The 20,560-nt window shown below is 61.7% G+C and overlaps 2 protein-coding genes across 9 annotated transcripts in view; one reads left to right on the top strand and one right to left on the bottom strand.

The window, feature by feature from the left end:
- RBFOX3 (RNA binding fox-1 homolog 3) overlaps positions 1–5,278 on the top strand; it is a 90,609-nt gene extending 85,331 nt beyond the window's left edge. For 7 of the 8 annotated variants that reach the window (XM_024205955.3, XM_024205954.3, XM_024205958.3 and 4 more), the window contains 3 exons: positions 547–605; positions 1,438–1,516; positions 2,781–2,966. In XM_024205955.3, coding sequence (XP_024061723.1) covers positions 547–605; positions 1,438–1,516; positions 2,781–2,825 — 183 coding nt within the window. In that variant the 3' untranslated portion in view covers positions 2,826–2,966. Of the gene's footprint in view, positions 1–546; positions 606–1,437; positions 1,517–2,780; positions 2,967–4,217 lie in introns of those variants that run through there. The other variant, XM_024205952.3, reaches the window with a different exon arrangement.
- A 6,048-nt stretch (positions 5,279–11,326) lies between these two features.
- Positions 11,327–20,560, bottom strand: part of ENGASE (endo-beta-N-acetylglucosaminidase) — a 23,745-nt gene continuing 14,511 nt past the window's right edge. The window contains exons 5-17 of the mRNA XM_029912161.1: positions 18,839–18,852; positions 18,617–18,748; positions 18,262–18,463; positions 16,461–16,609; positions 15,977–16,134; positions 15,670–15,818; positions 15,070–15,235; positions 14,597–14,700; positions 13,994–14,102; positions 13,609–13,799; positions 12,983–13,118; positions 12,495–12,803; positions 11,327–12,215 (exon numbers count right to left, since the gene is read on the bottom strand). Of these exons, the coding sequence (XP_029768021.1) occupies positions 11,820–12,215; positions 12,495–12,803; positions 12,983–13,118; positions 13,609–13,799; positions 13,994–14,102; positions 14,597–14,700; positions 15,070–15,235; positions 15,670–15,818; positions 15,977–16,134; positions 16,461–16,609; positions 18,262–18,463; positions 18,617–18,748; positions 18,839–18,852 (2,215 nt within the window). The 3' untranslated portion in view covers positions 11,327–11,819. The remainder of the gene's footprint in view (positions 12,216–12,494; positions 12,804–12,982; positions 13,119–13,608; positions 13,800–13,993; positions 14,103–14,596; positions 14,701–15,069; positions 15,236–15,669; positions 15,819–15,976; positions 16,135–16,460; positions 16,610–18,261; positions 18,464–18,616; positions 18,749–18,838; positions 18,853–20,560) is intronic.

Raw genomic sequence — 20,560 nt, 5'->3', positions numbered from 1 at the left:
GGGGCTGCAGTAGGAGCAGGGCAGGGGGCAGGGGCTGCATGGGGCAGGGGCTGCAGTCGGAGCAGTGCAGGGGCAGGGGGCACAGTGCTGACTGCTGTGCCCTGAGCAAGGGCCCCTCGCCAGGCAAGCGCTGCGCTGGATTTATGCTCTCGGACAGCATCAGTGCAGTGCATCACACCAGCATTTAAGCTCCATATTTAAAAGCCATTGGCCCTGGCTTAGGCGGGCAGCTGAAGGATTTATCTAACGTGACACCTCATTAAAGCGATCAGGGAAGTGACATTTAATTGCTTCCGGATAACGTGTTTGCAAGCCCCCTGGGAATGCTAATGGGCCTGGCATTTGCCTCATGGTGCAGACACCCGGCTCCTAGCAGGGTCCCACAGCTCCCACCACTCACCAGCTGCTGGGCACAGCCGAGGGGAGCTCTTTGTAGGGTGCCCAGCTGTGCAGGCTCCCTCAGGGGTCTGCTGGAAGGTTGGGCTCCACCTGGCCTGCCCGGAGCCCTCTCCCTGCCTGACGACGTGTCTCTTCTTGCTGGCACAGGGGGGTTACGCAGCCTACAGATACGCCCAGCCAGCGGCGGCGGCAGCATACAGCGACAGGTGAGGCACTCCTCTGCCAGCCTTGCCCCAGCCAGAGGCACCTGTGGCCTGGCTCCCCCCAGTCCATGGAGCTCATGTCAGCAGCTTTCATGCCTCCCTGGAGAGAGAGGCCTGGGGACAGAGCCTGGGTCACTTGTCACCTCTGTTCCCAGAGAGGGCACACGGCGAGAAAGGGACATGCTCAGAACTGATCTCATTGCAGCCAGCACCCCCTCCACGTCCAGCCAGCGGCTCCTGCTCCTCACCAAGCTGCTCCTGTTAGCCACCTCCAGTGCCCACGGCCCCCTCAGCTAGGAGCTGGGCATCCCTCAGGTGCCTATCGCAGCACTCCAGCTGGTCCCTCCCTCACTGCCCACGGCGTTTCCCCAGGAGGGGAATGGGGTCGAGATGCAGAGCTGGCCTAGGGACTGACCACAGCCCCCTTCTGCCCTGCCTGCCGCCGGGGCCTAGAGCATTCTCCAGCTGTCTCTCCATGCTGCACAACACCAGCCACCACACTAGGGACGGCTGGTGAAACGCCACAGGGCCGGGGGAGTGACTCACCGACAGACCTCTGATCAGCCCTAGAGGCCGCCCCCTGCAGGGTGGAGCCCCTGCCTCCTGCTCCTGCATTGCTGGCAGAAGCATCAGATAAATGCAGCACTCCTGCAGCCAAATCCCTGGGCCCAGAGAACCCCCTCCCCATGGGATAGGCCCCTCAGATGGCCCAGAGAAGGGCCAGCCTCCCCCAGCCCCCTGGGCACAGCCTCCTCATGGGGTTCAGCAGGGGAGGTACCTGAATGGGTGGGAGGGGGAACCGCTGGTTTCTAATGCCCGCTGTGTTTGCTCCTAGCTACGGCAGAGTGTACGCAGCCGCGGACCCGTACCACCACACCATCGGCCCTGCTGCCACGTACAGCATCGGCACCATGGTAAGAGCCGCCCCCTGACCCTGACTGCAGCTGGGGGATGGCTTGACTGGAATGAATTTGCATGGGCCTGGGGGGGTGGGGGGGGCAGCAGGACGTCCCTGCCATGGTCTGACTGTTGGGGAGCAGCAGGGGAGCATTTCACTGGTGGGAAAGCCCAGGAGAAACTTGACTCCACCTGACCCCACACAGCCTGTCCCCCCACACTCAAGGGAGCCCCCAACACACACAGACCCATTATACGCCCCCCCCAAGCCTGCGGGAGCCCCTGACCCACCTTACACTGGTATAGAGATCAGTAACTCCTTTCTACCTATGCTGTATGGGGTGGGGGGTGAAGCTGGAGGTCTGTGGCCCCCCCTAGCCCTGGTGCCCACCGCACACTCACATCCAGCATGCAGAGAGCCGACCCGTCAGGGAGCGTGTGCACACGTGTCTGTGCAGCCTGGCACCCACCGCGACACACCGTCCCACACAGCGCGGTTCAGGGTGGTTTAGCTAGCTTTGCAACCAGCATCAAAGATGAAAAGTCCCGTTTGTGGGCAGGGTCTCCAAGCCAACCAGGCGTTTTCTTCCTTTTTTTAACCCTCCCTAATGCCCTGGCCAAGGCCTGAGCTGCCGCATGTCAGGGTGGGTCCTGCCAATGCCCCTCTGCACACCCAAAGCGTGGCACTCGGCGGGCCAGGAGTGTGGAGCTCAGGCGGCCTCCGGGCCAAGAGCTGCGCATCCAGCCACACCGTGCGCAGAGTGGGAGCAGCACTGCCGCAGTCCTGGGCGGGGAGCCAGGTGGAGAATGGAGGGGCCCTGATAGGGCTGCAGGAAGTGTCCCCCCGCTCCGTCGAGCAGAGGGGAGGGAAGCCGGCAGCACTTAGAGCAGGGGCCTGACGCCAGCCCCTTGGAGGAACCAGGCAGCAGTGGGCTCAGGAGGGATTGGCGGCCCTGGGGGCTGCCTGCCCTGCTCCAGGAGTATGGGGGGCTGCCGGGTTGAGAGGAAACCTCTCTCCCACTCAGCCCTTCCCACCCCAGCCAGAAAGAACCCTGCATGCTGGCGCCCAAAGAGCGCATTGTCCCAAATGGAGCTGATGGGAACGGCCAGAGCCCAGGCAGTGCTGGGAGCAGCGTGCGCAGCTCCTGGGAGCCCTCGGCGCCTCCGCCCCACCTGTCCTCCCGGGACAGGACGATATGATGTCATTAAAAAAGGGAAGAAAATGGGCCTTGCCTCTCTCTCGAATACTGATTGGCTTTTCTTTCATCTTTGATGTTGCAGGCTAGTCTATACCGAGGAGGGTACAGCCGCTTCACTCCCTACTAGCAAGACACCCAGCCCCTCCCAACACTAACACTGACTGCTCACTAGAAACCAAACAAACCAAACTAAGCAAAGGCAGAGCCTCTCGGAAGAACATGGTGCCCCTGCCAGGGGCCAGGGCTCCGCCCGGCTCAGCGTGGCACCTAGAACCATAGGTCTTTACCTCAAGCTGCTCTCATCCCGCGTCTCATGTCTCTTTGCTCACCCACCTCTGTCTGTGACCTGCCCTGGCTGAACTGACTGTGTTGCAAAGCAGGCAGCCTGGCCACTGCCCTGCTGCAGGGCTGGGGCGGGTCCTGCTCTCCCTAGACCTACAACCAGCAGCAAACCCCGGGAGAGAGCCCAGGCTAAGCCCCCTCCTCTGCCCCCGCTGCCAGGAACCCGTGAAGTCCAAAGGCCAGGGCGTTCCAAGAGAGCTGCCTTCCTGCGCAGAGCCACGCCTGGGCCCGGCACAGTCTTCCACTGCCCCAGCTCCCTCCAGCATCTCTGCGGCAGGCAAGCCTGCTCCTGCTAGGCCGGGCTTGTTCTTCTTGTGCAGGCGCCTGCCCACAGCCAGGGCCCCGGGCAGGGCGCTGATCACACAAGGGAAAGGAGCGGAGGGTTTGTCCCTTAGGATAATGGGCTGCCTGGCAAAATGGGCCGGGAACCCCGCCCGTCTCAGGAGCTGTGGGCAAGGCGGAGCATGCAGGGTAGCTAGTACCAGCCGGGATAGCTGAGACTGGGGGGCAATGAGCGTGGCCCCACCCCAAGACTACACTGGGGAATAGCACCCGCCATCCCTCTGCACAGCCTCTGGCCAAGTCTTGGAACCCCCCATGTGCGCCTGGCTCTGGGGAGCAGCAGCCCCTCTACTCAGGTGCACATCATCGTCATAACATCCGGGGGAGGGGTGGCCTGTGTTTCAGACCATGGGATGCCAGCCGGGGTTAGCTTTTCGTCCCTGGCCCAGCCACCCCCGCCCCTTCAGTCACTACGGGGGAGAGAGAGATTGGAGTCGAGCAAGACTGCTCTGTGGGCCAGGCGAGGGGCAAGGACAAAGGCCGCCTTGTGAGAGAAGAGCCTGTGGGGTGCAGGCCCAGCCACGGGGTGGGCTCGTCCATCTGCCTGGGCATTTCTGGGGGGACAACAGGACCCGCTACACAATCCTGGAGCCGCTTTGGAAGGAACTAATGTGTCAGCCCCACCCCACCTCCCCCTGGTGTTTGCTGAGCGGCCCCCAGCACTGGCAGTCCATGCGTGGCTGAGCTGGGTCCCGGGGCGGGGGTGGAGTCCAGCGTCCCTGCCTGCCTGGCTGCGCCCCGTGCCCTGCTGCTGGGCTGGCCCTGGGCGCTGCTCTCTGCCCCCAGGTGGCTGCAGGTGGCTCCAGTGAAAGTTCTGCCTCTGTTTGTGTTGTAGTGACACCACAGCTGCTTCCTTCTGGGACCAGGAAGGGCAAAACAAATTAAAAACAAAGCAACAAAAAACAAAACAAAGAGGCAACCAACCAACCGAGTCCCATACTGTCCACACACATGCACCGAGCAAGCAAGTCCAGCAGGAGGCGCTGCACCCGCCTGAGTCACGGAGAGTACACACCGACCGGACAGCGCCGCGGCCAGCTGGCAGAGAGCCGCCCCTCTCCAACCCTGCCCCGGCCAGCAGCCATGTTGGGAGACTTGGGTCCCCCTCCCCCTCCCCAGCCTAGGGCAGGGAGGGAGCGAGAGCAGTGCGGAGTGCTGGGACAGCCTCGGAGCGAGGACTCTGCAGGCCCCAGGCACCCGGCCTGGGCACCGCGTCTTCCTTTCTGCCCTCCCAAGCCAGGGCCGTGGGCAGAGCGCCGCAGCAGCCCACGCCCTCCTGCAGGTTTGGGGGACTTGGCCTCAGGGGTAGGAGTCTTGCTTTTTGTTTTCAGAGCTCCAATGCTTTTGCGCTTGCTGGCCAGCGGTGTGTTGAGTGTGTGAGGCCTCGGCTCTCTGAGCGGAGGTGGGATGGTTGATGCAGCAGCAGCTTTGCCTGGGCTGCTGGGTGTTGCAGGGGAAGAGGGGCTGTGTTTAAGAGGGATGTTAGCTAACTGGAGTTTGTAGCTCCCTTGCATTTTCATCACCCCGGTGCCCTGAGCTCCTGGCTTCCCCCAGCCCCATGGGGCTAAAGCCAAGCGGGAGCTGCTTCCTGCGCCACACCTACCCAGGGCAGACAGAGTGGGGAAGGGGCTGCATCTCTAGGCCACAACATGGCGCACCAGGGATCATATCAGCCCCTGCCCCCCAGCATGGAGCCCGAGGAGGCCATGTGATCCCACAGTGGCTGCGTCTCAGCCACCCCATCACCACTGGGGGACAGGGAGCCAACCACACACCCCTTAGTGGTGGCTGCAGGGTCCCTGCTCAGAGCCAGGCCTGCCCCAAGCCCCAGTCCCATGCTAGCTAGGCATTGGAGAGGCCCATCGGGGTGAGGGTCACTATGGGCAGTGCATGGGAAGTAGTGGGCAGTGAGGGGAGGACAGTGCTGGCTCTGGCCAGGAGGTCCCTGCCTGGCATAGCCCAGCTCTGAACCAGTGACAGGTGGGGGCAGCTGGGCTCTAAGGCTGGGCGCGCTGCTAGCCAGGGCACCAGATGCACCCAGGTCCTTGCCAGCTTCTTTCAGCTGCTCACCCACCGCCTGCCCCATGCCACAGCTGGCACAGTCCAGTTGTGCCAAAGGCCAGAGAGGCACTTCCCCCCCCCCAGCAGCCTCGCGGGGTTAGGGTGGGCCACGGAGTTGTTTGCGCGGCTGCTGGGAAGGCAGGCGGCTGGCTGAGCCAGATGGATCCAGCAGGTCTCCCAACATGGCTCTGTCATCTCATGAAACTTCACTTTATATTCAGCATACGCTCCTGAGGCTCCAGCCATGAGATCCTCCTTTTCTATTCCCGTTGTACATAGCCCCTTCCCAGCCACCCCCCGCTCCGCTGTACAAAGCTCCTTCCATGTGCTGTGCTGCCGCCGCCCTGGCGGCCCCCCGGCCCCAGAGCGCAGGCTGGCGCCCGCCCATTCTGTATGCTTCAAAGGTGTGATCATTCTACTAAACAGTATTATTATGAGGATTATTATTATTAAGATTATTAATAAAGATTTCTTTCTTCAACCAGGACGACTCAGGTTTTGAATGGGGGCGTAGACGGGGCACAGCCCTGGGTGAAGGCTGCTGGAAGTGGGAGGCAGGGCCCAGCCATCTGCCCCCCATCATCTCAGCGAGGGGAGCCAGGCCTGCTCTGCATTGGCCTGGAGCTGGAGTGCAGGACGAGCCTTGCAGGAAGGGGCGGAGTGGACAAACCGTGCTCCTGGTGAGGGGCACCCTGGCAGCCTGCTGGTGTGTATTTGCCCACAGCAGGCACCCGCTGCCAGCTCTACCCTGGAGCCCCTCTTGGACTCTGTGCCCCAGCCAGCCCCACACCTCACTCGCCCACCCTCTGACAGGGATTTTCCCAGCAGGCTTTTCTGGGGGCTGCCCCTTTACATTTGCCACAGCTAGGCACCTGCACTGTTTGTATCTAGCTATCCTGGCATTGCTCCAGCAAGCAAGGCCTGGCATTCCTCCGGCCTTGTTCATCCGGGTGTTGTTCTGAAGGAGCGTGAGCCAGATCCTCCTCGGGTTTATGCTGGACTTGCCTTGAACCTAAGCCACAGGAGCCCCCTCCCCAGCCAGCAATTGTGTGACACCCTGCTTGGGGTATTAGGCAGGCTGCCCTCTCCGCTCAGGGCCAGGCTGACCTGTGACTGGCACACGGGGGTTCCTGGGACGTCCAGCCCACAGCCTAAATGCACAATGTGCTGGTGCCCAAGGGGATAACTCTACCTGTGCCACACTGGCCTGGCGACTCTGCACATGGGCACCTCCATGCACCAGGCCCGAGATCCTGCGGCACCTCTGCGGGTCGCGCTGCACAGTACAGCTGGGTAAGCACCTTACCCCTGCGTACTGGCGGGGCTGGGCTGTGACGCCCCCAACAGGCAGGGCACCAAGCCATTGCCTCTGCCGGCCTCTTCCTAGCCACAGGGCTTCCTGCTTCAGCGAGAACGCGCTCAGGGCAGGCCTGTGGGGCGTGGGGCTCGGGCACCAGGGGAGGAAGGCCCCTCAGCACAGCCTAGGCTGCACAGGGTGGGTAAAGCAGAGCTAAGCGCTGTAAAGAACTAAAACCTCCCAGGGTAACAGCCGGCGAAGTGCTCCCTTCCACTGAAACCCCCAACACGCCGCGCCGAGCCCGGCGTTGTTCAACCTGTCAGCTGGTTTAGCTCAGGGCAACTCCACTGAGCGCAGCAGCAGCTTCAATGCCACCGTATTAGCGTTCCTGGCGAGGCGCCGTTCCCGGCCGTAAGCTGGGGGGCGCGGGGAGCTGGGGCCGGCGAGGCGCCGTTCCCGGCCGTAAGCTGGGGGGTGCGGGGAGCCAGGGCCGGCGAGGCGCCGTTCCCGGCCGTAAACTGGGGGCTGCGGGGAGCCGGGGCCGGCCAGGCGCCGTTCCCGGCCGTAAGCTGGGGCCGCAAGCGCAGGGAGCTGGAGCCGCAGCACCGCTACCCCCCTGCCTGCTAATTGCTTGTTCACCAGCCTATGAGGAAATAGTCACCACTATAAATTTCCTCTCCTCCAAGTATCTAGGGAACCAGCCCTGGAGAACCGCTGCCGGGCAACAAGCAGGGCCGGGGAGCGCTCGCTGCTGCAGCCACTTCTGCACTCAGCTGTTCCATGGAGCTTGCACATGGGCAGACAACCCAGGGCCGGCTGGCTGACTCTGGGCTAGACCCCAGCCGGGGACGGGCGCTGGCTGTCTCCCCACACCGGACCCAGCACGTGGTGTACAGCGGCTCAGGACCAGGTGCAGCCCTGCCCGCACACAACCGTTCTCCACGGCCCTGCAACGCACCCCCCAGTGCTGCCCATGCAGCCAGCAGCCATAGCTATCCCCAGCAGCAGGGCTGGCCTTACCATGAGGCGATCGGCCAGACTGGGAGGGAGGGCACTAGGACCCAGAGTGTAGAAAATTGTGTCTGCTGCTGGGGCATATGTATTCTCTCTGCTCTAGCTGCACAGAGATGGTGGAGTGCTGTGCTGGAGGAAGGAGGGCACAAGAGATATAACAGGCAGGAGAAAAGATGAGAGGGAAGAACAGAAAGCAGCAGGAGCTGCAGGGAGACAGAGGAGGAGGAGCCTCTTATGTACCTCTCTGGCACCCCCAGGAGCCTGGACTGATTCACACCAGCTTCTCAGGGAGCTTCCTGGTTGCTGCTGCTTCCCTGAACCCACTTGAGGAGAACAGGCAGTCAACTGAAGTAGTAGGAGCCAGTTAGGCCCTTAAGACGCTGATATCTTCCCTCACTCAGGCCCTGCTACCAGCCTGCTTATTTGTCCCCTTCAACTGACTATTGAGAGCCACTATAGCTGGCGCAGAACAGCAGTCATGAGTGAAAGAAGAAAAGGCCCCTCTGGGGCAGCATTCAGAAAAAGAAAGAAAGCAAAGGAAGCTTTTCTACCTAAGCAGGAAGGAGCTCTCCTGAGATACATAGACACAAATGTTCACGGTGAGCCTTCCGGCCCCAGTGAGGATGTGAGTGGTGAGGAGATGCCTGATCTTCCAGTCAGAGTGCAGGTGACCTGGCAGCTACTGCAGCATCCGTATCTCCATCTCAAATGGATGTAACCATGCACATTCCTGAAGAAAAGTGTAATCAGAGAAGAGTGTGGTGGAGGCGCAAGAAACAGCTGCTGTTGAGTTTAGTTCCTTAAGTCTAGATGATCCAGGACTGTGGACCCACTTGAGCAGTAGCCTGAGGGACTTCCTTGTACTGCATGGGCCACAGCAAGTGAAAAACTTCATGTTCCCCAAAGACAATGAAAATAGAAGTTTCCATCCAACACATTACTGGCGTGAAATCCCCAATGGTGACAAAGTGGAGAGGCCATGGCTTATGTACTCAAAAACCCAGAATGCTGCATACTGTTTTTGTTGCAAACTCTTCCAGTCTAATGTTCCAGCCACACTGGGTTCTACAGGAACAAAGGACTGGAAAAATCTGGCATGCCATGAGAAGGCAGCAAATCACCAGAGAGCATTCCATTGGTGGAAAGAGCTTGAGATGAGACTAAGGTTAAAGGCCACCGTAGATGATCAGCATCAAGAGAAGACTGCATCAGAGTCTCTTTACTGGCAAAATGTTCTGAAAAGGCTCATTGCCATTGTGAGAATGCTTGCTACCCAAAACCTAGCACTGCATGGCACTTCAGATCAGCTGAATGTCCAAACAATGGAAACTTCCTTAAAATTGTGGAACTGATGGCTGAGGTTGATGCTGTACTCCAGGAGAAACTAAGAAGAGTCACCACCCAAGAAATGTACACACACCACTACCTTAGAAAAACAATTCAAAATGAGATCATACAGTTACTGGCAACGAAAGTCTAACAAAAGATTGTGGCAGATCTGAAGTCAGCAAGATATGACTCTGTTATTCTGGACTGCACATCTGACATCAGCCATACGGAACAAATGACTTGAATGGTGCGTTTTGTAATAACAACAGGACCTAGTGAAAATGTCCCTGCAATGGTGACTGTCAGAGAGCATTTTCTAGAATTTATTGACATTGATGATACTACAGGAGCTGGTATGACAAATGTGCTTCTTAAAAAGCTGGAAGATACGGGAATTGCGATAGCTGACATGAGAGGTCAGGGCTACGATAATGGTGCCAACATGAGAAGAAAGAACAGAGGAGTGCAGACACGGATCCGAGAGTTAAACCCTCGAGTTTTTTTTGTCCCATGCAGTTCTCATTCGTTGAACTTGGTGGTCAGTGATGCAGCATTAGCGTCTAGTGAGGCTGCTGAATTTTTTAATGTAATTCAAAGCATCTATGTATTTTTCTCTGCATCAACTCATCGATGGCAAATTTTGAAGCAACATCTGGGAACATCTGACACTGAAACCACTGAGTGCTACACGATGGGAAAGTCGAGTGGAGGCGATAAAGCCTATCAAACACCAAATTGGGAAGATAGATGATGCCATAGTTGCTATTATGGAGGAGAATGCTATGACAGGAACTGTTCGTGGGAGAACAGTGGCAAAGGGAAATGGAATCACCAGAAACATACATAACTTCACATTTCTGTGTGGCTTAGTGTTGTGGCATGACAAACTGTTTGAAATAAATGTTGTAAGCAAGAGACTCCAAGGTGTTGACCTTGATATATCTGGAGCAATGGAACCACTGGACAAAGCAAAGTCATACCTACAGTCTTACCGGTCAGATGAGGGATTTCAAAACGTTCTGCAGAGTGCACAGAAGTTGGCAGAGGAACTTCACACTGAAGCTATTTTCCCACCCATTCAAGAATACAAGAGTCACTGAAGAAGACGACATTTTGATTACGAGGCACGGGATAATCCCATAAGAGACCCCAAACAACAATTCAAAGTTGAATTCTTTAACCAGGTGCTAGATTGTGCAATACAGTCAGTTGAACGTTTCATGCAGCTCAAGAAACACAGCAGTATATTTGGGATGTTGTATGATATTCCAAAACTCCTCACTATACCTGAAGAAGACCTACACCAGCAATGCAGGGCACTAGAGACAGTGTTGACACACGATGACATGCGCGATATTGATGTGAGTGATTTAGGTGATGAACTGAAAGCCCTTTCAAGATACATTTCAGCAGAATCAACTCCAAAGGTTGTTCTGGAATATATGTGCACAAATAAGATGACCACCCTCTTTCCAAATGCTTTTGTTGCTCTGCGCATACTTCTAACACTTCCTGTAACAGTTGCCAGTGGAGAACGCAGCTTCTCCAAGCTGAAGTTAATAAAAACACATCTACACTCCACAATGACACAGGAGAGGCTGGTCGGCCTTGCAACCATCTCAATAGAACATGAGCTGGCCCAGACTGTGGACCTTCAGGAAGCAGTTCAAATCTTTGCAGCCAAGGCCCCACGGAAAGCACCACTTTGATTATTCAAACAGATAAAAATGCCAGTGTTTACTATGCAGATAAGAAAAGTTACATTTGCTATTCAGTCGTTTGAAAGTTAAGTGTTACCTAAAATTTTTGAACAAGGCATTTTAAGTGGTTAGTTCTCCTTTATTGGGGTAGGTAGCAGAGCAGTACCATGAGAGGAGTAGAACAGGAAAAAGGCAGAATTGAGACCTTTCAAAGTTTTGGCCCAAGCCAGGGGGCATGGGGGCATTGTTTGAGCTCCCTGCCTCAGGTGCCAAAATGTTGTGGGCCGGCCCTGCCCGGCAGGCTCAGCCATGCCCTTCCTGGAGCCCAGCCGCCAGCAGCACAGAGAACTGAAGAGTGGGGCTGAGGGACCCAGAGCCACTGCCGGCTCTGGGCTCTTCCAGGACTCGCTGGACACCCACCAGGCCCGGGGGTGCAAAGGAGCAGGAAGGTGGGGCAGCAGCTCTGGCTGCTATGTGTTCTACATGCAGGGCCGTGCCCGGGTAGCCACCTGACCAGCTGGGGGGCAGTCTCCCTCCCCCTCCCCCACGCAGGCAGAGTGGGACAAGCACCCGCTTGCCACCGCGCAGCGAGAGCCCCAGGCCTGGTGTCAAAAGCCGCAGGCTGCAGCACAGGGCCGGGCCAGGCCATGGGGGGATCCCTGCAGTGTTAACGGAGCAGGAGGTGAGTGCAGCGGTGCAGGACAGTGCCCGGCTCCAGCCCGACCCTGCCCATGGCCCTCACCCCGCTGCACAGCAGCTCCAGCTCCCCGGTCCCCAGCGGCTCTTGCCTGCCAGCGTGGGACTCTGCTGCCCCCCCGTGGCTCGCCCCAGGCTGTGCGGGGCAGAAGGCGCCAGCGACTGGCCAGGAGCCATTGGAGAGGAGCCAGGGTCCTGGCCTGGTCGGGGCTACCCACGATCTCTACTATTGTCCAGAGCACCCCCCAGCTCTGCCGCAGCCCCTCCATCCAGCCCTGCGCTCCCCCAAGAATGCCCAGCTCGAAGGCCGAGATCCCTGGCACTGTGCCAAAGGCGACATTTAATAGGTGCTGGTGTTGGCTGGGTCGGAATAGACCAGAACCAGCCGCCCCCACCTGGACCGATCCACGGCAACCCCTTCGTTCAGAACCGGCTCCACGAAGAACTCCACGCGGCAGGACTCCGTGGGGGGCACCTCTGGCACTGCCAAGCCCACCACCCGGTAGAGGGTGGCGTGTGCCACCCCGAGGAGCTGGGGCAGCTCCCGGCCCCGAGGGCCTGCCCGGCCCTGGCAGTGGATCCGGAAGCAGCGGGCTTGGCTGTGGGGGTAGGACCAGCGCAAGGTGAGGCTGAGGGAGAGCTGGTCCGGGCCAGGGCCCTTGTGCCACAGCAGCTGGGAGGCCTGGAGGCTGGGCCCTTGGGGCAGCGAGGAGCGCAGGCCGTCAGCATCCAGCACCTGCAGGGGAGACAGGGGCTTAGACGCAGCCCAGGCTCTCCAGGGCAGCACCCAGAAGGAGGGATCCATGCGGGGAGGGCACCTCACCTCAGTGCTGCCCCCACCCCCAGCCAGACCCCCCCCGCCCCCCCAGGAGGGCAGCAGCAACCATCTGCAGCGGGCAGGGCTCCCCGGAGACGCTCCCCTCCCCCCCCGCCCCCAGGCTCCATAGGCACATGTTGCCACAAGGGATGGCGGGTGGGCAGTGCCGGGGCACTGTGCTGAGTGTGGCCCCCTCACCCGGATCTCCCCAAGGCGGCAGGAGAAGCGCCGTTCTTGCTGGCCTGGCTGGTGGCGTGACAGGATCAGTGACAGCTCGTGCAGGGCGCAGTCCCGCAGCTCCAGTTCGTAGCACCTGGGCGAGGGCAGAGAGGGGAGAACTGGCAGGGCCGCTGGAGAGACCAGGCCTGAGGCAGGACGGCTCCCTGGCTGGGGACACTCACCGCCTCGTCCAACCTGCCGCGCTCTGCCGTCCACAGCCGCCGAGCAGCCCAGAGAGCTGGGGGGGCGGGGTGGGGAGGGGCTGGGGCTGATGTCGGGTGGCCGGCCCTGCAGGAGGGAACGGAGCAGTTAGGGCAGGGGAAGGGGGCACAGGACACATGAGGCTGAGGAGGAGCAGATGTGTCCCAGGCATCCCAGCCTCCCTGTGCCCTTGCCAGCCATGTGACGGACCGATTCCCGGCCTGCCCGGCAGCGTGAGATCCCCGCGGAGGGGCCCAGCTCCTCACCCGGCAGGGCAGCTTTGTTGCCAACACGGCAGGAGCCAGAGTCCCATGTGGTGAGTTCCAGCGCGACCGCCACCTCGGGCAGCTTCTCCTCCAGTTTGTACAGCAGGGACAGGAAGAGCTTGGGGGGAGCTGGCAGCTGGAAAGAGAAAAGGCTGGTGACCCCCAATCCCCAGAGAGACAAGGGAGGGAGAGAGAGAGGGGGAGGGAGTTACATGGGGTACAAGGCAGGTCGCAACACACACGGCATGTGGCACGCAGCTGGCACGCTGAGCACGCAGCATGCCAGCCACAGGCTGCACGCGGCACCAGCCCGGCCCGTGGGCTGCGTACACACACTGTGAGCTCACACAAGCACCAAGCTAGGCATGCCACAGGCTGCACGCGGCACCAGCCCGGCCCGTGGGCTGCGTACACACGCCGTGAGCTCACATGCGGCACGCACACAACGTGCTGTGCACAAGAACCACAAACTAGGTCTGTGGCTGCACACCTGGCCCAGTGCACAGCGGACAGTGTGCATGGCACACACTTGGCTGCACCCCCCATTCCCTTGGTGCAGTGCCCTGCCCTGGCTCCCCAGCAGGAAATGGGTCTTTGCCACGCCCGCCGCACCAGCCCGCACTCACCGGACAGCCACGTGGCCCGCCTCAGGCGGGATGATCCCCTCGATCAGCAGGGAGCTGCCCCCGTTCCAGGCGTCCTGCAGGGAGCAGCGCGTGCACAGCCAGCTCCCTGCCCCTCCCGGCGCTTGCTGCTCTGTGAAGAGGGGCTGGATCTCCTGGGCACTCAGGTTGTACCAGGGCCTGACTTCTTCCTCCTGCAGGAGAGAGCAGCCCCGGTGAGCCAGGCCATGGGGCAGGCGCCTGCTGCAGGCGAGGGACGGGCGCTGGCTGGGCCCCGTCGCACACTGACCCCGAGTCACTCTGGGGGTTGCTAATGCTCAGGCCCAGGCTGAGCCCATCTCCCCACACGCTGGGACCTGGGACCTGCCCGCCCCGCCCCTGCACTCACCTGCCCAGCCGAGAATCTCCCCGTGCCCATGCCCAGGCAGAAGCAGGTGCTGAAGGGCAGAGTGCTGATGCTGTGAGTGGGCAGCAGCTCCGCCAGCAAACCCCAGAACCTGCACGGAGAGGAGAGGCTGGTTATAGCAGTGCCGCTCAGCACGGGCACCAAGGACCTCACCCAGTCAGCAGGCCCGTGGCACAGGGGACACGAAGCACAGCCCAAGATGCAGCCAACCAGGGGACAGCATCCTCCCCCCAGAGCTCTCAGCAACTCTGCACCCCACTGGGGTCCCTACGGCTCAGCCCTTTAAAGAGTCTGGCGCCGGCGCCCCCGGGCCGCAAAACACCCGGGCAGCCACGGTCCACCCCCCCTTCTCTGTGACCCCATCCCCCCCAGCACGAGCACCCCCCTTCCCCGCACCCTCATCCCCCCAGCATGGGCACCCCCCTCTTCTCTGTGACCCCATCCCCGCAGCACGAGCACCCCCCCTTCCCCATGCCCCCATCCCCTCAGCACAGGCACCCCCCCACGTACCCATCCCTGCATCCCACCCCCTCTCCATCCTGGGCACTGATCCACACACACCCCGCCCAGCATGGCCACGCTCACTTGTTCTCGTTCTGCAGGAAGTTCTCCTTCCCCAGGTGCTCATAGACCCAGCCGGGGGCGAAGATGGCAGCGGAAAAGCCGTGCTTGCGAATCAGGCGCAGAGCCTACGGAAACGCGGGGGTGAGACGCTCCCTCCCGCCCGCCCCGCTCAGAGCCTGGACGGGCTGAGCCGTAAGCACCGGGGCTGCCAGCACCACAGCGAGCCTGAGGGGTGCTCTCCCTGCCCCCAGGGCGCCGGGCAGCTCACAGGCCCCGCACTGTCCCTGGGAGATGGGGATGGACCCCGGGGGGAGGGGGGGAGCCCCCATTCCCCAGAGGAGAACTCAGGCTCCAGGCCTCACTCAGCCCCTGGCCACACTCCAGGGACACGGGCCCCAGAGCCCAGCTCGCTGCCCGGGACCCCGGAGCCGCCAGAGGATCCCGCCCGGGGCGAGGCCCTGCCCCCGAGACACCCTTCGGCCAGGCTCAGGCACCTTGTCTGTCTCAAAGCCGCCGCCTACGACCTCCCCGCGAGCAAAGACGTCGATGCCCACGTAGACGTCAGCCAGGCGCTCCCCGGCCTGCGCCCCCATGCGCTCCAGGTGCTCCTCCTTCCAGTTGTAGTTCGTGAAGAAGCCATCGCAGGCGTCAAAAAACACCCTAGGAAAGGGAGAGCCCCGGTGATGCCCACCCCCTCCTCCCTGAGAACAGGCCCTCAGGGGAGGGGGCCCCCAGCTGCAGCCCCCAGGCCCGCTGCCGCAAGCCCAGCTCCGCCGGGGGCACTTGGGCAGGACGGGGGAACATCAGAGCTGCCAGGCCGGGGTGGGGCTGGGAGCCGTGCCCCTGCCAGGGAGCCAGAAGGGCCGGGTGCCTTGCTACATGCGGGGCTGGTGCCCAGAGCCCGTGGGCCGGGCCAGGCCAGGCGCAGGGGGGTGGCTTAGCACCCCCCCATGGGGCAGTGACCCCAGGCTGTGCGGCTGGTAAACGCCAGCCCGCTTGCGCTGTCTTTGCCGGCTGCCAAGGGGAAGGGCTGGGCTGGGCTGCGTACCCAGGGCTCCTGCTCTGTCCAGCAGACGGGGGCACCCCCCCCTCACCTGTTCTTCTCATTCAGCTCGTTCTGCCACTGCAGCTTCCCGCTCGGCAAGACGCTGTCGTACCAGATCACCAGTCCGCCGGGCACGTCCCGATGCAGCTGCTCCCGCAGGTCCCGCAGGAAGAGGGGCAGGTTCCGTGCGGCTGCCTCCTGCATGGGGGAGGGAGAGAGCAGGCGTCGCCCGGGGGCACCATGTCCGGGATCCCTGCAGCCCAGGGGTGGGCAAGGCAGGACAATCCGGGGGCGGGGGGAGGGATGGGACAGAGCCGGGGAGGGGAGGGGCAGCAGGGCGGCTCTGCTCTGCTCACGCTCAGGGTGTTCTCGATGTTGACCAGCCAGCCGTCAAAGCGGTAGAAATGGGCAATGCGGCCCAGCTGCACAGCCACGGCGTGGTACGCGGCTGCCTCCCCGGCGAGGAAGGCCTCACACAGCTGGACCCCGCTCGTCTGCTCCGTGATGAACGTCCCTAGAGCCAGAGCACAGATGGCAACGTCAGCCTCACCGCTCCGTGCGCCAGGGCCCCCGCCCAGGGAAGGGGGTGCTGGTAGGTCCCTGTACAGGGTCCCCAAAATACTGCACGTGTGTGGGCAAGAGGCATGGGCCCTCGCCAACCCCGGCCTGTCCCGGCACGTGCTGCCGTGGGGGGGGAGGGAGGGGGGCTGGCCACAGCCAGCGCCCGGGTACTGCAGGCCCAGCGGGAGCTCCCAGCCTCTCCCCGCAGGCAGCGCTAAAGCCACGAGTGCTCCCGCCTGCCCCGCCCGCGGTGCCCGGTCTTTCCCGGCGTCCCCTCACCCAGCACAGAGACGCCGTTCCTGTGGGCGGCGTTGGTCCAGGTGACGGGGGGGATGGTCACGGGGTGGTGGCTGAAGTAGACAAAGATGTCGATGTACTGCCAGTGGTAGAACACGTAGGGGTCCCGTGAAGCCGAGCCCTGGATGAACCTGCAGGCAGAGGAGGGGGAAGAGGCTCAGGCTGGAACGGCAGCACTGCAGGAATGGTGCCCTGACCAGGGCTGGCCTGGCCCAGTGCTCCAGCCCCACAGGGCAGTGACGGAGCACTTGTGGCCCCCCCAATCTATTCCCCAGGTGCCAGGCTGCTGCTCTTCCCCCAGGAGACGCTCCTAGAGCAGGGAGAGAGCTGGCTGGTGCTGTGGCAGAGAATCATTCATCCTCCTCTTGCAGCGGAGGGGTCTGCCCCTTCCCTCTGAGCTGGGGTGGGCAGCGCCACGGACGAGGCTGGAAAACGCCTGACTTTCTGGGAGAATTTTCAAGTGGGACATTATCAGTTATCTGGATTGCAGTGGTGCCAGGGCTCCGATCAGGGTCTACGCTGGGCACGGCGCAGCCAGCCCCTGCCCCAAAGAGCTTCCAGGCCAAGCCAGAGAGTTTCTCCCCATCTCAGGAGCCGCTCGGCAGCAGGTGGAGATGTTCCAGCCTCACCCACCGAGCCTGCAGGGGTGAAAACGTGCCTGGGGAAGTCTGCAAGATGGACACCAGGCTCCTGCGCCCATGGCCAGTCTCAGAGGGTCCCAGTTCCATGGTGCTGGGTCACTCAGATACAGCAATCCAAATGGAGGTAGCCCAAATGGTTTTCCAATAGGCTGCCCCGTGGGTCTCTGGCTGCGATGAGTTTACACAGAGACACCCCCCCACCCCCCAGCTGATGGGAGGAACTGGCGAGAGCCCCCAGCATGAAGTTGGAGATGCACTGCACATTAACAGGGAGCAAACAAGCTCCAACCTGATCGGGAGACAGCCCTTCCGTTCCTTCCTGGGGGCGAGGAGCATTCAGTCTCCTGGGATTCCTCCTCCGCTTGGCTCTAGAACAAACGTATTCCACTACCCCGGCACTGAGAACGTCTCCTCGGTGCGGAGCTGTCTGCAGGCAGGCAGCCAGGGGGAGGCCAAGGCTAGTCCCTAGCATGGCTCTGCCCTGATCCCACACACCATCTGGGTGTGGTGTTCTGTCCCATCTCGTGGCACTGAGACGAGAGAAGGAGAAGGGTCTGTCGGCGTTACAGAAGCAGAGGACAGAAAGCAAACCCAAGATTCCCCTCGGCAGCTATAATCCATGTCACGCTGGGCTCAGCTACATGCTCCCTACCAAACCAGCAGAATCGCCAGAGACCAGTGGCTGGGGGTCATTAACCCAGCCCAAGAGCCAAGCCAGTAAAAGGCCCCATCTCTGCAGCAGCAAAACAGAAATGAACGCTCCTACCCTCCGCTTTAAAGGCAACAGGGTCTGGATGAACAAATGTGGGACAGCGCGTCAGGCCCCCTGGGCCCTCTTCCGGCTCTGCCGCACCTGGGGCGAGTCCTTTCCTCGCCCTGTGCTGCGGACAAGGGGAAGGATGTTCCTGACCCCCGCCCAGGGCCGCTGCAAGGATGGATTAAAGTTTGCAGAGTTCTGGAAGCGTGAAGCGCTGGGTAAATGCCGAGTCCCATCAGCAGAGGCCCACATGCCCGGCATGCAGCGCTCCGTTCTGAGAGCCGTGAAGAGGAGGGGCAGCCGTGGACAAGTGCAGAGCCTTGTGGCCACCCCAGCCTCGCTCCTGCACCTAGCATTGCTGAGGTCCCTCCAGCCCAGCCCCTACCTGTCCTCCAGGTATCCATAATTCATGTCGTGGCACACCAGCGTGCGGGGTCTCTTGCTGTGGAGCGGAGGCTCCCGGTTAGCCAGTGGCATCGTGGCAACGTTGAAGTCATCGTCACTGGTGGGTTTCCATGCCAGCAGCTCCTCCAGGCTGGACAGGTAGAAGCTGATCGGCTCCGTGGTGTTCTGATCAAACTGCCTTGCTGGGAGGAGGAGAGAAGCCCGAAGATTGCAGGTCGTTAACACTCAGCCAGGGGAGCAGAGCCCTCACTCGCAGCACCAGGGCACCGCGGCGTCCGTGGCAGATGAAGCTGGGCCACGCCCAGAGGGCCTTGCACATCTGGCTGGGCTCTTACCTGGCAGGGCGTGGGGGGCATAGCTGACTGTCTTGTGGAGAATGGTGCTTCCTTGGCTCCCCATGGCAGGCAGGAAACTGAAAAAGAGAATCAAGTCACCCCTGCAGAGACTAGGGGGCCTGGGGCTCACACCTCACTCCAGCCCCACACTCCATGGAGGAAAGATCAGGCATTTCAGGGAGAACCCAGCACACTCATGCACCACCAGCAGGAGCCCGGTACAGTGTGAGCTGGCCCTTTAAGAGGAAGTTGAGACCCGGATTCAGCTCAGAAACAAAGCATTCTGGGACTGCTAGTTCCAGCAGGAGCCTGGGCAATGCAGGCAAAGCAAAGCATGCGGGGAAGGTTACCAGGATGGTCATTCGTACATAACCTTCCCTCAGAACACACTGGCTCCCAGGGAGCCTAGCTGGACGAGGCCTCTATGCAGGGGGACAGGCTGGTCTGGTTAGTGGGAGGGATGACGTACCCTACTAGGGCAAGGGAAACTGAGGCAGCCCATGCAGCTGTGTTGCCCCCTCGGGCAGCCTGGGCTGAGAGCAGACTGGGCAGAAGCCACTTCTGAGCAGGGGGGAGCCCTACCTGGTACCTCGTGTTTGTTCCGGGCGGTGGGAAGTTCTTGCCTCGGCTAATGCCCAGTCCTGCTGAGCTCTGCATCTACCATCACCTGCTCGACTGGAAACAGGAGCGAGCACGCCGGGCTGCTACCTGCTCTGATCTCGCCAGCCAAGCAGCGTCGGGGCGAGGCAGCTTGGGGAACTCCCAGCGCCACAGGAGCAAGGGGTGGAGTCCTGCCCACCACATCCACACACAACTAATGCCCCTTGCTCACAGGCCTGCCTGGACACGCGCTGCGAGCGCGGGTACCTCTGTTCCCCTCTGCTGCCAAGTTCGCGCCAGAGGCTCTCGGCTGGGGCAGGGTAGGAGGGATGAGAATGCAGTGGGAACACCAGGATGGGTAGGACGTGGGCAAGGGCTGGCACCAGCCAAACTCCTGCTTCCCAATTCAAACCGGGCACTAGCAGCGGGACCCAGCGGGCGAAGGGAGAGAAAGATGCAGCAAATCCTTGCACGGGAGTCCTGTGCCTGGAGACGTGCTCAGCTGAGCCAGGCCAGCGAGAGGTTACCACCCAGCTGGTATCTGACTGGCCTGGATGGATTATTTTATGGATTTGCCAGGGAAATAATTTAATCTGCTGTGGTGGGGGGGATGTTCTGTGTTCGGCTGTTGACGGGGGGGGGGGGGGGGGTTCCCCGGGGGGGGGGGGGGGGCAGTGCTGGGTTATTTGCATTTCAAAGGCAGTACCCAGCATTGACTGGGTAAAGGGAGGTGCTCGGGATAGCAGGCCCTGCAGTGAGGCTGCGGCTGGGTCAGGGGCCCAGTTTGGCTTTTGTCCCGCACTGTCCCCCCCCCGGAACTGAGATGCCACTCGGCAGGCGGGAGAGTCAAAGAGAAAATGAAACAAAGGTGAAAAGCAGCAGCAGGGCGCAGAGAAAAGGGAGAAAAACACAGCGCCAGAGAGACCCCGGCACGGGCCACGCCCCCCCCCCCACCCCCCCGCCCCCCCCGCCCGGCCCGGCCCGCTCACCTCCTCTTCACCTCCGGCCCCGGCCCCGGCTCCGGCCCCCTCTTCTCCCCGCTCTTGGCTCCATCCCGCCGCCCTCCGTCCATCTCCCGCGTCCTCCCGCCCCGGCTCAGCCCCCGCCCCGGGTCACATGGGGCCGCCCCGGCCCCGGCCAATCCCGGGCCGCGCGCTCAGGCTCCAGCCCGGGGCAGCTCGTGGCCCAGCACGCGGGGGGGGGCATGGGGGGGTCGCGCGGTGCTGTGGGGAGCGGGCCCAGCACGCGCTGGTGCCGCCTGAGGAGCCCAGCTGGGCCCGGGGGGGGGAGCTGGGCCCGGGCATGGCTGTGCCCGGGCACCGGGCATGGCCGGGCGGGGGGGGG

The sequence above is a fragment of the Terrapene carolina genome, unplaced genomic scaffold (assembly GCF_002925995.2).
Source record: "Terrapene carolina triunguis isolate 2854851 unplaced genomic scaffold, T_m_triunguis-2.0 Scaffold192, whole genome shotgun sequence".
In the NCBI taxonomy this organism is placed as follows: Eukaryota; Metazoa; Chordata; order Testudines; family Emydidae; genus Terrapene; species Terrapene triunguis.
This window is presented reverse-complemented; position numbering and strand designations above follow the sequence as displayed.